This window comes from Sardina pilchardus, chromosome 18, assembly GCF_963854185.1.
Source record: "Sardina pilchardus chromosome 18, fSarPil1.1, whole genome shotgun sequence".
Lineage (NCBI taxonomy): Eukaryota > Metazoa > Chordata > Actinopteri > Clupeiformes > Clupeidae > Sardina > Sardina pilchardus.
This window is the reverse complement of record NC_085011.1, coordinates 29,571,569-29,587,824: the sequence shown is the minus strand read 5'-3', so window position 1 is coordinate 29,587,824 and position 16,256 is coordinate 29,571,569. Positions and strand designations below refer to the sequence as shown.

Here is a 16,256-nt window from a genome sequence, read left to right as displayed (position 1 = left end):
TAGCCTTTATCTCGCATTTTAAGTGTCCGTCTCCCATTAAGCTCCCAGACACAGCAGCCCACTCTCTAGCGAGGGGCTGGCGGCCTCGCCCTGTTCCGCCCGCCGCGTGGCTTTCATCCCGCGGTCCCATTCACCAGCGCGTCTTTCATGGCCGTGGCCTTTGGTCATCGGCTCACTGAGACCTTCATCTTTATCGCATCGAGCCTTTTATCTGGAGCAACCTGCGCTGGCCTCACCATGCCCATCTGCCTGCTCTGGTGAATGAGCGCTACACTGTGTGTGTGTGTGTGTGTGTGTGTGTGTGTGTGTGTGTGTGTGTGTGTGTGTGTGTGTGTGTGTGTGTGTGTGTGTGTGTGTGTGTGTGTGTGTGTGTGTGTGTGTGTGTGTGTGTGTGTGTGTGTGTGTGTGTGTGTGTGTGTGTGTGTGTGTGTGTGTGTGTGTGTGTGTGTGTGTGCAGTTCAGGTGATGGTAGACGTTTTAAGTGGGCGAAGCACGGAAGGTTTTGTAGTGCCTCCAGAAATGGTCTGCGCTATATTGGTTTTAGTCGGCTAGGCTATAATCAGCTGTGCCACACTTCCTGTTTGCTTTTGTCCACTTTCCACATGAGTTGATCTTAAACTGCATAGAGCTGAAGAGGTACTGTATGGTGCTCTCCATGCACAGTTCTTGCTATACAGTATATCCATTCGTTAGCATTGTTTCTCAGTCACCGTTCTCTGTAAAGTGTGTGTGTGTGTGTGTGTGTGTGTGTGTGTGTGTGTGAGTGAGAGAGAGAGAAGAGATGCTAAAATCAGTAATTATTGCTGTAGAATCTATTCTAAAAGGTTCAAATGGTCCAACAGTCTGAGCAAGCTGAATATCAAAAGTGAAAAGCAGAGTAACGTCAAGCCCAGTAGTTAAATTCACTCTGGTATCATTTGGAGGTTTGCCACTGCACTGAGCAAAGCACCAGCGATGGTGACCTTTGACCATGTCAAGCTCTAACCACTAGGCTGTGATTTTGTGGCCAGCGCTGCACAAATTGCTTTGCCACCTTCTGGTACTGCGGTTGGGGGTTTTAAAACATGCCAACCTGTTGGGTGTGCGGTCATCATGCAAACTGTGTCTACTCATCTGTGAAATTCAGCATTCATAACTTGGGCTCAGTGAAATATTAAAAACAAGCACTCCGCACCTGAAGACATGACTGATTAACAACCATTTGAAGAGCTCCACCCCTGACTCAGTCTGCTCTAAAGACAATCTTACTGCCTTCTTTCCTCAAAAACAAGTGCGATATCACGAATATTACTGGTTCAGGAGGTCTGTTTGTTTTTAGTGATAGTGTTTGAATATGCTGGTATTAGGCCTCTTAGTCATACTTAACACAGTGTGGGATTTAGATCACAACAAGTGGAAACAATACTCCCGTGGAATGTACCTATTATGAACAAAATATGACAAGATTACAGCATTTTCAATCACTGGGAGAGACAATTGCATTGGTGAGGGCTGTCTAATGTTGTCAGTTTGTCTGAAAGGATCAATTGTGGGGGCGGAAATAGTATTTTGTCTGATTTCTTAGTATAACACTGACAACATTTGTGGTGTTTGTGTATGTACTCAAACTCACTTGTTATATGAGTGTGTGTATGTGTGTCTGTTTACCCATGTGTACTTTTGCATGTACTGTATATGTCATGATTTGTATTTGTGTGTGTGTGTGTGTGTGTGTGTGTGTTGTGTGTGTGTGTGTGTCCAGGTCGAGCACAGAGGACTGCCTGGTGCTGGTGTGCTGTGGGCTGTATGAGCTGCTGCGGGGTGTGCTGCTGCTGCTGCCGGACCTCATGCTGGAGGACGTGATGGACAAGCTGGTCCAGCCAGAGGCCCTCATCGTGCTCGTCAACCACCCCTCCCCTCTCGTCCAGCAGGGCGTCATGAAGGCCAGTCTCAACTCTCACACCTCACAGCTCAACACTGACCACTCAACACTCAACACTCAACACTCAACACTCAACACTCAACACTCAACACTCAACACTCAACTCTCACCTCTCAACACACCTCTCAAGTCTCACACCTTACACCTCACCTCTTAACTCTCAACACTCAACTCTCACTTTTAACCTTTCAACTCTCACCTTTCAACTCTCAGCTCTCAACTCTGTCAGTCTTAAAGGAGTGTTTCCCATAGATCCTTAAAGCCATTCCCCCAGAGTGTAGCACTGTACCTGCCTGGCTACTCTACTGTAGCTGTTGGCTGCAGCATTTTGAACTAGGTAGCACCGGCGTTGTCGTTTAGCTCTAAGTTTCTTCTGCCCTGAAATGTATAGGCACAAGACAAAATATAACATTTGGCAGAAATATACATTTTAAAAATGAACAGTTTATTTTTTTTCCAAATAAGAAATCAAGTCAAGTCCAAATTTGGCATGGCTTTGAGTAATTAAGGTCTTGTATACACGTATGTTCTAGATCTGAATCTATGTATAGAATCAAAATAACAGACACGTCCAGGCTCTGAAGATAGCGTTGATGCTTTTAAAAGCCCTTATTTTACCGGGAACACATTGAAAAGCACCATCACTGCTGCTTTCTGATATCAATGCTAAGAATACTTTGAATGCTGACATGATTTGGACTGAAGCACAAAAAGGTTTTAGGCCAGGTAGTTATCTATAGTTATGGTATTTTGTCCGAAGTGATTTATAGAATATGAACATTACATTAGTGGAAAAAAATACTTGTAAAGTAAACTTTTTATTTATCATGTGTGAAGTCAGATAGGCTCACTCATGTAAACCCAGCCGGAGGCTCTCACCGTGCTGCTCAACCACCCCTCCCTCGCCACTCATCCAGCTGGGCCTCAGAAAGGCCTGTCTCTAACAGCTCTGTCTTTAAATGGTGTGTTCTGAGCAAAGTCCGGGAGGAGCCCATGGTGGTGTTTGAGAGCCATCACTCAGCCCACGTCCACCTTCTAGGAGGTTTAAACCCCCCTGAATCCATGTATACTCATGGAAAAAAACAAACTGGCTTACAGAAGCCAAATCTAGGCTCAAGGTGTTATAAATAATGTACGATGCCTCTCGAGCACAATGTTTTAAGAATTGTTTTGTTCTTTTCTTTTTTTTTCTTGTTATGCTGAACTTTTTTTAAGTTAAAGTTTAAACTATGTTATTCCAAATGTGAATTATGGTAGGCTCTTTTATAGTTATATACATTCATCCAATGTCTCAACTAAATAATTAAAAGATCCTATGAAGATACAATAGAATGAAATGGAATAAAATAGAATAAAAAAATAGTTTTGCTCCTTACATATACTGTATGTAAAGTTCAAATTAAAGCAGTTCTCCAATTGCACCCTCTTTTATCCCCATCATCAGGCAGTTTAACGATTTCTGCAGGACATCTAACAGAAAATATAAAACCTGCTGTGTAGGACTCCTCTGTTAACCCAGTCTCACTGGTCTCCTCTCTTCTCCTCCCCTCTCCTCTCCCTTGTTTCCTCTCTGCTTGGTTGGTATTTTATTTTATTGCCGTCTTTGTCTTGGTAATTGCTCCCATTGCTATTCGTGTCCTATCCTATGCTCTCCTCATTTCTTCTCGGCTTTCATCTCCGCACTGTTTTCTTGTTTTGCTGCTGCTCTTCTCTGAATTTCTGTTTTATCTCCCGAGAATTTTTTTTTATTATTATTATTCTTTTTTTATGTTTTCCGTGGTCATCATTTATTTTTTATCTCCTCAATATTTTCTGCTCTTTATGGTCTCACTCCCCTTATCTATACACCTTCATGTTTCCTTTCTTGTGAAGTTGTAGAAAGTTGAATGCAAGCTCTGCTGGGATCGGACTAGCTGATTGCTCGAGATGATGCATTTCTTCTCAAATTGATGTTTGGCAAGCAGATCAGAGGAGAAATATATTATTACTTCTGCTATATCTCCAACCCCCTCATCCTATAACAAATCTATTCTCCCTCCTCTCTTTCTCTCCCTATCTCTTTCCCTCTCCTTTTCCTCTATCCTTTCCTCCTCTCTCCTCCCTCTCTCTTCTCTCTTTCCATCTCTCCTCTCTTTCGCTCCTCTCCCTCACACAGCTGTTGGACGCCTACTTCAGCCGTGCTTTTAAGGAGCAGAAGGAGAAGTTCCTGAAGAACCATGGCTTCTCTCTGCTGGCCAATCAGCTGTACCTGCACCAGGGCACCCAGGGCCTGCTCGAGTGCTTCCTGGAGATGCTGTTCGGGCGGCCCGTAGGCTTAGAGGAGGAGTAAGTGTCTGTCCGCCAGGCAAACTGCATGTGCATGTGAAGAGTTCGGATGCAAAACCCTCTAAATCCATTTTCTTTTAATGAGCGTTTATCCCCTATAGCGCCTATAGGTTTTTGCCTACAAATCGATATTTGAGACCAGGAGGAGAGTGGTATTTAGCAAGTTTTTAATCTAAATATTTTCATTGGCGTATACTACATACTACTATGTGTGGAGAGCATTCACTCACCATTGTGATCTCATTTTTGACTGAGGTGGCGTTTAGAGGATTTTGCAAGTTTGTTGTTGTCTCTGTTCCATATGTATTTCACTGTAGCATATGAGTATGTCACAAAGTGCTTTCCAGAGTCCAGCTAAGACATAAGCCCTGATCCTTTACCGTTGCACTTATGAGTTCTATTAAAAGAGGTATTTGTTGAATCATTGACCATTTCTCTTGGGGAGAGCTGTTGCCCAGCTGTAGTGATTGTGGTCCAGAAAAGTATTTGTAACAGCCAGGCTTGTACTGGTGCAGCCAGTTCCATTGATTTTAGTGGAAGCTAATTGTTGCAGCGTATGCTCCGTGAACCTCAACTGAAATGTTGTGCCTGGTGTAGCTTCCCTGTGAGGGATCATACTCTGGTCCAGTCTCGATCCAGCCTCCCGCTCTTTCTCTCTCTCTCATTTCCTCACCACTCTCTACCGTCCTGTCCGAGCTAACGCTGTGAGAAGTTGCAGGAGATATTACCACACACCCAGTGGAACTTCATTAAGGTTCGTTTAATCACCAAGTTCACCTAGGTTTCGACAAGCTGTCTCCCATCGGGGTGATGAAGACAGCTTGTCGAAGACAGAGATACCTGGGTAAAGACAGCTTGTCGAAACATATACGGTATGAACTTGGTGATTAAAAGATCTTAAAAAGACCTACATCGGGTGTGCAGTTCTGTTTCCTGTTTCTTTTTTTTTGGTGTGAATATTGCTGTCTGCAGGCAGCACCCCATACAATGTTTCCGGTTCATTTGCTCATTTATGCCTGTTTTTATAGAATGGTTTTTGCTGTCCTCATGCAAGCTCCCTGGGGATCAGTGCACTGCTGTGACCCCCTCCTCCCCTCCACTCTGCTTGCTCTGCACCACAACTCTATGTCTTGGCCACAGCCCAGCCTGAGAAATAAGATGTCAGAAAGTGCTAGCTGGAAAGATGGGGTGTTAAAAATAAATCTGCTTCGGCCTGTGTATCCTGAATGGGACTGACCCACAGAAAGTTCTCTCCAACTCCTTGATAGCCGATCTACTGCTGTGTCTGCTACACAGTGGTCACTACTTATGACATTTGCCATCATTGAATTATCAAACAGTCATAACACAGAGCTTCAGTGTTCAGTCACAGCAATTATCTCACATTAAACCCAAAGATCAGTGCATTATTTAAAGATTATGGTCTGTTTTGATTTATGATTCTGTAGCTTCAGCTTCAATTGTAAGGCTTACTTTAAACCCGGTCTCTTCTTTCATTGTTTGTCTGTTCTCCACCATCTCTTCTCCGCTATTCCCAACATTCCCGTTCATCCCAGTCTGGACCTGGAGGAGATGGAGCAGATCTCTCCGTTCCGGAAGCGCTGCATCATCCCCGTGCTGGGCCTGATTGAGAACTCCCTGTACGAGAACTCGCTGGTGCACAACGCCCTGTGTGTGCTGCTGCAGCTGCTCAACGCCTGTCCCAAGCTGGCCGACATCCTGCTGGACCACGGCCTCCTCTACGTGCTCTTCAACACGCTGTCCACTCTCAACGGCCTAGAGAACGGGTGAGAACCATATAGACTGTACGAATAAACAGCCTAGAGAACGGGTGAGAACCATATAGACTGTACAAATAAACGGCCTAGAGAACGGGTGAGAACCATATAGACTGTACAAATAAACGTATGAGAGCCACGCCAGGAGAATGAACCATCTAAAGCCGAGCAGATACTGTGTGTTTCTGTTTCAGTCACGTACAATATGGCAGCTCGCACCACACGTTTCAGTTGGACACAGTTGCTATGCTCATTCTGAGCCTATGTACACAATGAATACAAACTACAAATGATGAAGAATACAAATATAGAAAAATAGAATAAATAGAAATAGACAAAAAGAAAATATAAAAATACAAAAATACCACATGCCAGCAATCCACTTGAATCTGACCGTAGCTGTAAGGTTGATGACGTCTTTTTTTATCAGATGGTTTAAACATGAATTCAGCCCAATTTAAAAAGTTTGTCAGATACGACTCAGGAGTCAGGATGTTGAACCGTGTCAAAATCGCAGTGTCTGCTTGGCACTAGAGGTTCTTCCATTTTAATTTTCACATATACTCTGTCAATACTAATCTACAAAATGATGGGGGAAAAAGTAAAAAAAAAAATAGTGAAAAATGGGTCCCTGTTTTATCAGACAATCCTGGTAATCCAGTGTGACAGAACATTTGGTATGGTTTGCATATCAGGCAGAAGTGTGATAAAAAATGACTAACTGAAGTCATTTTTGATGGATCAGTGATGGCAGTTGTTTGGAAAAAGTCCTACTTTATCTACAATAATGTACGATACCGTGGTTGTTGCCTCAAAATACATAAAAATTTCAGGAAATGAGTGGCTGTGTAAGTTTTAAAACGTGCATTTCTTCATACTTACCCATGTTATTTTGTGTGTGTGCAATTCTTTGTGGTTTTATATATGTGTGTGTGTATGTGTCTGTGTATATCTGTGTGTTTTATGTATCTCTCTCTCTGTGTGTGTGTGTGTGTGTGTGTGTGTCCGTGTGTCCGTGTGTAATGGTCCGTGTGTGTGTGTGTGTGGGGGTGTGTGTGTGTGTGTGTGTGTGTGTGTGTGTGTGTGTGTGTGTGTGTGTGTGTGTGTGTGTGTGTGATGGTGCAGGATCTCCCCTAGTGACTACAGGCTGCTGATGTGTGATATGCAGCAGCTGCTGGTGGCCGTGACCATCCACTCCTGCAGCTCCTCGGGCTCCCAGTACTTCCGCATCATAGAGGACCTCATCACTCTACTGGGCTACATGCAGAGCAGCAGGGTCCACCGCACTCAAGGTACACACACACACACACGCACACACACACACACACATACAGTACATATACCTCTCACATGCAGTACCACTAGTATACACACACACACACACACACACACACACACCCCTACCTCACCTGCACCACCACTGCATACACCCTTGTGCAGGTTAATTGATCCAAAACGTGCAGACTGGACCCATTTCTCCAAAACACAAAAATGATTAGCTGTAGTTAATTTGAGCTGCGCTCTGAACAGATTTGGTTAAACAGTTAGTTAAACAGTCCTCGCTCGCTCGGGGGGCGCTGTGGCGCAGCAGGCTACAGCGCCCGTACCATTTACGGGTCTGAGTGCCCACGGGGACCCAGGTTCGGATCCGACCTGCGGTCATATCCCGATCCCACCCCATCTCTCTCTCCCACTTGTTTCCTGTCTACGTCTTCACTGTCCTATACTAATAAAGGCAAAAAGGCCAAAAAAATATACTTAAAAAAAAAAAAAAACAGTCCTCGCTCTCACACTGCAGGACATGTAGGACACACAAACACTAAAACGCCCACGCTATATCTGCTTGGTGAACATTACAGAAATGCCATAATTTTACACAAAAACACTACAGTGATTTCTTGTGCATTAGCCGCATTGTGTATAAGCCACAGGACAGTGTTTTATACGAGTTAAAAGAAAAAAAACATATTAATGCCATAACCTCATAGCTGAAGAAATTTTGCTAAATCAATGTATAAGCCGCGGCTAATAGTTGGAAAATTACGGTACAACTAATGTACTGTGCTATGTTTGTCCAACATAGGGGAAAAGTGCGACATTTACAGTATAGGGTGTGTAACACAACAAGATATCACAGATCTCATAAAGTGATGAATCACATTTACACAGCATGCGCCATCCTGAACAGCTTGCAAACTACAGGAACCACGTCACTATTACATGAAACACAGATTTCAGCAAATGTTATGCCAGCTCAAAACACACAGCAAACCAAAACTTCTATCATTCAGTCTTTGTCTTAATGTCGTCACACTTCGTTTGTAAGTCAGTTCACTGTCCTACAGAGTGGAGAGATGCGAAACCACCCGCTGCTTTTGGAAAGTCTGGACTAAGAGTACTCTTATCACAGATCTTCACTTATTGCATTGCCCTTTTTATTGCTTCTTTATTTATACAAAGTAGTTTCTTTTGAGATATAATCTCTTCCGCATATTTGACCTTTACTAAAGTGGCTGCAGCAAGGTCCCAAAGTTTACTATTGAGGCTCTTACGCTCCTAGGAATCTAAAAATAGTCTGGAGTGACTCACTGATTTTTCCGTGTGTCTCTGCAGAAATGGCTGTGGCCCTGCAGTTTCGCATCCTCCAATCAGCCATCGAGTTCATCAAGACGACAGCCAATCAGGACCAGAAGCTGAGCAACTCGGTGCAAGTGCCCACCTCCCCTCACCATGCCATGTACCAGAAGCGCAAGAGCATCGCAGGTGAGTGCAACACTGCCGCCTGTGGTTGCCCTTTGAAACGGTCAACATGGGACACGGTCACGTAATTAGCTCTCCCAGCAGTTCATTAGCCTCCTGTTGTGTCTTCCACACAGGACATTGTGTCGTTTCGACAGGAATGTTCATTGAACTTTTCATTCTGTAATTCACTCCGTGGGTTTTTGTGGTTTTTGACAGTTTCTTCATTTTCCGTCTCATTTGAACCAGTTGTCAAGATTAGTTTCGATGACTCCATTTCATATCTCCATTTCATGCTTAAACTGCCCCTTCCTCCCTCCCTCTCCTCCTCCCTCCCCTCCTCCCTTCATCCCTCCCTCCCTCCTCACCTACCCAAGGTTCCATGGGGCTGAAAGACTCCATAATCCCTCGCATTCCCCGCCAGCACTCCTATGGGCAGATCCCCCTGCCGCCCCATTTAAGCTTCCTGACCCTGGACTCCCCGATCCCATCCCCCACAGGGTCTCCTGGCTATTTCTTTCCCAGTGATTCAGGTAGCGACCACCCCACGCCACTCCACCTCACGCCCTCCTCTCCGATGTGGCAAGCGCTCCGCCCTGGGCCTGCCCTGTCTGGTTTGCTGTGCAGTGGCCTGACTAATGACCAAACCACTGCATGTGGATGTGGTTTGGTGTGATTGGATTTGGTTTGGTTTGGCCTTAACTTGCCCTGTACTCTCACAGAGTACCGGTGCCCAACTGTGTGTGTGTGTGTGTGTGTGTGTGTGTGTGTGTGTGTGTGTTTCAGATATATCATAATTTAATACATATATGGTTGAGATATTGATTCCTATTCACCCATAGTAACTGAAGTTGAAGGTCAACTCTTTTGGCCCTATGTTGAAGGCTATAATTGACATCGCAGCTACATCATTTCCTGTTAGCATAAAAGGCATCCTATGGGCTTCAATTGGTGAAAACAAAACTGGTTGTATTGTTCATTGAAAATGCCATAGAACTATTCTGATGAGTGAAATAGAACGGAAAGAGCGTTCCAGTCTGAAGTTTACAACAGCTGGATTGAGTGAGTTTCCCTATCAAGTACCATAGAAAAATGGCCTGACCAAACGGCTAAATGTTTCATGTCAAATCTTTAATCGCCTTAGTTGTCCATCCATGCGTATGTTTTCACCTTTTTGTCATAAACCATAAGTCGCTGCAATGTCGAGAATACTCTGATCTGAGTTGTTTTATATAGCAAGCTAAGATGGTGGACCTATCTTTGTTCTCCCTGGTGGACTTGGCTTTAATGCCACAGAGATGATGAGGTGGGTCCGCACTCCTCAGCCTAACTGATCATCTGATTGGAGTAACACTTGCAGTGGTGGCTCAGTAGGCAGAGGAGTTGTTCAAGGTCGTCCGTAAGGTCGCTGGCTTAACGCCGAACCCTCCTGACCCTGCCAAAGTCTCCGTGGACAAGGCGTTGAACCCCAAACTGCTCCCGATGATCTGGGCAGTGCCTTGCATGACCGCCTCTGCCGTTGTGTGTGTGAGTGTGCGTGTGAACGGCCGACTGTGAGGAATTAATCAGTTAGGCGCTCTGAGTGCTCCAAGGAGTAGAAAAGCGCTAGATAAATGCAGGCCATTTATCATGCACAGTGAAGAGCCGCCACAAGCCACCATGGCTCAGAGGGCTTGCTCCTTTGCTTAGAGTGTGTTGTAGTGGATGAACTATAATAATTCTGTGTGTGTGTGTGCTTTGTGTGTTTTGTGTGTGTGTGTGTGTGTGTGTGTGTGTTTGTTTTTGTGTGTGTGTGTGTGTGTGTGTGTGTGTGTGTGTGTGTGTGTGTGTGTGTGTGGTTGGTGTGTGTGTGTGTGTGGTGTGTGTGTGTGTGTGTGTGTGTGCACCAGGCCGGCGGCGTTTCTCGCTGGTCCAGTCGGACTCCCTGCTGATGCGGATGCGCTCGGTGGCCAGTGACGAGCTGACCCAGATGATGCAGCGGCGCATGAGCCAGGAGAACCCCATCCGCGCCAGCGAGACCGAGCTCGTGCAGCGCCTGCAGCGCCTCGTGGTGCTCGCCGCCAACAGGCTCATCTACCACGGTGAGCACACACACACACACAAGCACGCAGTCAACAGGCTCATCTACCACGGTGAGCACACACACACACACACACACACACACACAAACACTCCGCCAACAGGCTCATCTACCACGGTGAGCATACGCACACACACACACACACGCAAACACTCCGCCAACAGGCTCATCTACCACGGTGAGCATACGCACACACACGCACACACACGCGCAAACACTCCGTCAACAGGCTCATCTACCACGGTGAACACACACACACACACACACAAACACGCAGTCAACAGGCTCATCTACCACGGTGAACACACGCGCGCGCGCGCACGCACGCAAGCACGCCGTCAACAGGCTCATCTACCATGGTGAGCGCACACACACACACACACACACACACACACACACACACACACAGCACGCCGTCACATCTACCACGGTGAGCACACACACACACACACACAAACACGCCGTCAACAGGCTCATCTACCACGGTGAGCACACACACACACACACACACACACACACACAAACAAGCCGTCAACAGGTTCATCTACCACGGTGAGTACATACACACACACACATCTACACACACCGCCAACAGGCTACCTACAGTATACTCTCACAGAGTGAACAAAACCAATGCTCTGACAGAGTGGCAATACACCCAATGTGTGAGCCACATGAGGGGCATGGGGATGGGCGATTTAGCCTAAAGCTCATCTTGATACTCGGAGGTGAGTATGCCACAGACACAGGTTCATGGCCAGATGGGCTGACTGCTCTGTATCTTTGATACACACATCGCACTCTTCCTCCAGTTCTGTTTTCTTGTCCTCACTCGTTCTTCTGTTACCTAACCTCCTAGTTCATCCACTTGGCTACACAGGATGTCTTTCCGTGTTTTTCCACTTGACTACATGGAATACTCCACATAGAATACTCTACATAGCTTTGCAAAGCCTCCGCCCTTTATTTCTTCTTTTTATATAATTTTACCACATGGCATATCTAAGACGAGCTACACAAATAATCCAACAGTTGTCCTTCTGTCGAGTCTTACTACACAGAGAAGACCAGAAGGTCTTTTTTGTAATTAAGTGGATGAACTTTGGGGTGACGCTGATCTTGAACCTTTCCAAAGTCATCAAAAGATTTAATTGTCTCTCCCAGAGGGTCTGAGTGATTTCCATTTTATGCATTCAGCAAGTACTTCAAATTCAGTCACTGAAAATTACCCATGCTGCTCTTTGGATGGTTTAAGTGGCGAATTTAATTTAGTTTAATGGAATTTCTCCATCTGATTGGTGTTAAAATAAATTGGACTCAGCCAGGATGTTTTATGTGTTACCCATTTTTCCACCTCTACTTGTAAATTTCTGTTCACTGATGTTTCGCTCTTAACTTAACTTAACAGGATATTGAAATATATTTATTTATCTGATTTCTTCTTTTATGCAAAGTGACTGACAGTAGTCCCCCTGGAGCCACCCAGGGATGTGTCTTTCCAAAGGTCACAACGGTGTAGCTGGGAATTGAGCCCACAGCCTATAGACTGTTGCATGCTAGCCTAGTTCCTTAGCCACTGCACTTGCACCCCTATTCCTTGTCTCGAGATTCCATTGAGTTGAGTGCGTAACTCCCACTTTGTCTCTCGTCAGACGCCAACCAGGACTTCTTCGAGCTCCTGAATTTCCCAGAGTCCCCCGAGCACCTGCCCACCACGCCGGTGTTTGGCGAGCACGCAGCCGAAGAGAACGGCTCCACCCCAACGTCGCCTTTCCCCCCCACCAACATGAAGACCTTCCAGAAGGACATCCTCAAGCTCATGATGGAAGGCATCAAAATCGGCCTGGTGTGTGTTTCTCCAAGCTATGCATTATGCAGTGTATTAATGTTGTACAGTCATTTCCTGTGTATTAGCCGCAATGTGTAGAAGCCGCAGGACAGTGTTTTATGCAAGCTAAAAGGAACAAAACTATATTAATCCCATATTAACTGCCCCCATGTATTTACCTCATAGCTGTTTAGCAAAATCAATGCATAAGCTGTGGCTAATAATAGTTGGGAGATTACGGTATCCTCTGTCATTGCCACCACCATGTTGTCTTCAGTGTGACTCCTGCCTTATCCTAGCCACTGTTGGTGCTTCAGGGGGGTGGGCAGCGGCAGTAGTGTTGAGACCACAGAGATAATGTTCGTCTTTGTCTGCGCTCTGATGGGGAGTGATTATTTGGTTGACCTTTGCCTGGGAGAAATGTCAGCTCACTCTGTGTTGTGTCTGCTGGAGCAGCTAGGGCCTCATGTATTATATGACGTCGTTGTATGAGGTCTGGTTGTTGATCTTGTGATGATTGATGACATTGTGTGTGTGTGTGTGTGTGTGTGTGTGTGTTGCTATTTTTTCTCTATGAAGATAATGTGTTAATTTTGCTGATTTTGCGTGCATATATGGTTTCTAAATCTAATACAGATAATGGTTTGTATTTAGATATTATAGTACCTTGGTTGCCTTTATGGATGCAGTGTGTGTGTGTGTGTGTGTGTTTTCAGGGCAGCACGGGTCGTGGCAGTGCCCCGCGGCAGCAGTGGCGGCGCGTCCTGTGGTCGTGTCGGGACACGTTCCGCGTGCAGATCGGCCGGATGCTCGTCCACTCGCTCAGCCCCGCCCGGCCGCTGGCCCAGAGGAAGGAGGCGCTGGAGTTCGTCCGTGAGCCCAGCCACCCCGAGATCCTCCGGGAGAGCCTCAGTCCAGGCCTCGAGGTAAGGATATTCACAGGCATGGGGACGTGGATTAGGAGTTACAGGTGGATTAGGAGTCATCAGTGGATTAGGAGTAACCAGTGGATTAGGAGTTACAGGTGGATTAGGAGTCACCAGAGGAGTAGGAGTCATGTGGAGTAGGAGTTACTGGTGGATTAGGAGTCATATGTGGATTAAGAGTCATAGTTGGATTAGGAATTATGGGTGGGCTAGGAGGTACATGTGGATTAGGATTTAGGAGTCATATGTGGATTAGAATGTACAGGTGGCATGGGTGGCACAGAGGCACCACAGCGCCCCTAGTGTCTCATTTCTGCTAGTGTGGGCTGAGGGGTGGGGACGAGGTCCAGGGATCTGTAGCGTCTGCAGAAGAGCAGAGATCAGTTTGCCATTTCTGCAGCAAGCCCCCTGGCTGTTATCACTCATCGTCGTGGCAGAGGGTTCTTCTACAGCTGCGCTGTTGCCATAGCAGTGTGTGCACGTTGGCCTTTTGTGTGTCTTTGTTTGGTTTGATTGACAGCGAAGGTTATCAGAGCAAGAGTGTCTGTCTTGGAAGTGCCTTTGAACATAGAGATCACAAGGCATTTGTGCACATACAACAATCGGAAGGAAGCGTGAGAGAAGGAAAGAAACATGGAGAAAGAGAGAGAGAGCAAAATAGTGACATTTGGGTTTGTTCTACATGCATACTGTTTGCAGTCAGCTGACATCTTTCTGTTGTGACACAAATAACCAAGGAAAAAAGCATCTTCATGATGCTCACGAATTCTTGCCGTTTCCATGGTAGCAGTCCCATTTTCCTTTTTCTCCTTCTCTTTTTTCTACCTCTCTCATTTTCTCTCTCTCTCTATCTTTCACTCACTCTCTCATTCTCTGCCATTTTCTCTCATTCTCTCTCTCTTTCACTCCCTTTTTTGTCCACTCACTCTCTCTCATGCTCTCTCTCTTTTTTCCTCACTCACTCGCTTGCTCTCTCGCTTCACATCAACAAGCTTCCAGCAGACGGCTCAGTGTCTCATGCAGGCATACGTGCATATGGACAAGTGTGATGGAACACGTAACACTAGTAACCTGACGTGTTCATTAAGTGTCCTATCTGTTCATTTACACTGATAGGTACCAACATCATTTGCTATGATTTGACATGACATTCAAATTTGTAGCATGAAAGTATTCTAATGGTGCCTATTTGGTGTTCTCTATAGTTATTACTGTATTATTACCATATGGACCTTAGCTCACATAGGCTGATTACGTAATAAGTACATGATTATATAACCCATCCGTTTGTTTATGTTATCCTGTGCCTCAGGGTGGAGTACAATGGCTAGTGTGAGTGATGGTGTCGGGTGATGATGGATGTGCTAAAGCGCTAGTTAGAAATAAGAGCAGTTCAAAAGGGTCGCCAGAAAACGAAAAGATCATCGATGAAAATGACGGTGCAGTTCGGGGGATCGGATCGATGAAAGTGACCCGTTCTAGCCACTGTGTCAGACTCTGTGTCTGACTGTGCCTGTGCTCTGTCATTTTCCTTGGGGTTGAATAAAGTAACCTCTCCCTCTCTCCCTCTCCCTCTCCCTCTCCCTCTCTTTCTCTCCCTCTCCCTCTCCTCCCTTTCCTCCCTTTTTCTTTTTCTTTCTTTCTCTTATTCTCTCTCTCTATCTCTCCCTGCCCCCCCTGTCCCTGTCTCTCTCTCTCTCTCTCTTCTCCCTCTCCCTCCCTCCCTCCTCCAGCACGGGCCCAAGCTGGCTCTGTATCTGTACGAGTTGCTGCGTGATCACAAGGACAGCCTGAGCCGAGAGGAGCAGGCAGCTGCCAACACCTTCATGACCTCCCTCAAGCTGTGCGGCCATCGCTGCATCCCCCCCAACGCCCCACCCAAACCAGACCTGCTCAAGGCCATCAAGGAGGTGCGCACTTCCCCACACCAAGAGCATGTGCAGCCACAATGAGTGCACACAGAAGCATGATAGTTTAGCTATTAGTTATCATTGTAATATGGTGTAAGATATAGATAATAGTACTTTGCTATTCTCCCTACTGTAATCTGACCTTTTTGAAATTGTTCACTGTTAAATTAGTTATTGTATTGTTTTTGTTTGTATGTCGCTTTGGAAAAAGGCGTCTGCCAAATAGCATAACCATAGCCATGACCATAATTAGTTACTTTTATTTTGCACCTTTCCGAGCCCAAGGTCACTTTACATGTAGAATACAAATACACAGCAACAGATGCATACACATTTGTATGTGAGCATACCTAGATACATTTGTGTGCAAAGTCAGGGATTAATAGATTTTTTTTAGTAGTGCGTACAATCGAAAAAATTCTGTTTACTGCACCACTGAAGCAAGCAGCCGCTTTGCTGACCACATCCTGTTCTCCCCTCAGGAGCAGCTCAAGTATGAGTCCGAGGAGAAGACCAGCAAGGGAGCATGGGAGAAGAAGATGACCACTACCCAGAAGAGGTGAGACCGAGAGAGGGACTGATGGGAAATGTAGTTTTTATTTAGGTTTCTCTGCCTGGTCTTTCAGTGTATAAGATGCATCCAAACTCCAAAAGTCAGATAGCAAGCTAGCACAGCACAGCACAGCACAGCACAGCACAGCACAGCACAGCACAGCACAGCACAGCACAGCACAGCACAGCACAGCTCA

At 45.7% G+C, this 16,256-nt stretch overlaps 1 protein-coding gene across 3 annotated transcripts in view; it reads left to right on the top strand.

The window, feature by feature from the left end:
• The window catches only part of lyst (lysosomal trafficking regulator), a 109,288-nt gene that overhangs the window by 69,399 nt on the left and 23,633 nt on the right, over positions 1-16,256 (top strand). For 2 of the 3 annotated variants that reach the window (XM_062520413.1, XM_062520412.1), the window contains 10 exons: positions 1,742-1,922; positions 4,077-4,246; positions 5,803-6,033; positions 7,150-7,316; positions 8,638-8,787; positions 10,653-10,844; positions 12,496-12,689; positions 13,388-13,597; positions 15,331-15,507; positions 15,990-16,066. In XM_062520413.1, coding sequence (XP_062376397.1) covers positions 1,742-1,922; positions 4,077-4,246; positions 5,803-6,033; positions 7,150-7,316; positions 8,638-8,787; positions 10,653-10,844; positions 12,496-12,689; positions 13,388-13,597; positions 15,331-15,507; positions 15,990-16,066 — 1,749 coding nt within the window. Of the gene's footprint in view, positions 1-1,741; positions 1,923-4,076; positions 4,247-5,802; positions 6,034-7,149; positions 7,317-8,637; positions 8,788-9,140; positions 9,297-10,652; positions 10,845-12,495; positions 12,690-13,387; positions 13,598-15,330; positions 15,508-15,989; positions 16,067-16,256 lie in introns of all 3 variants that reach the window. The other variant, XM_062520411.1, reaches the window with a different exon arrangement.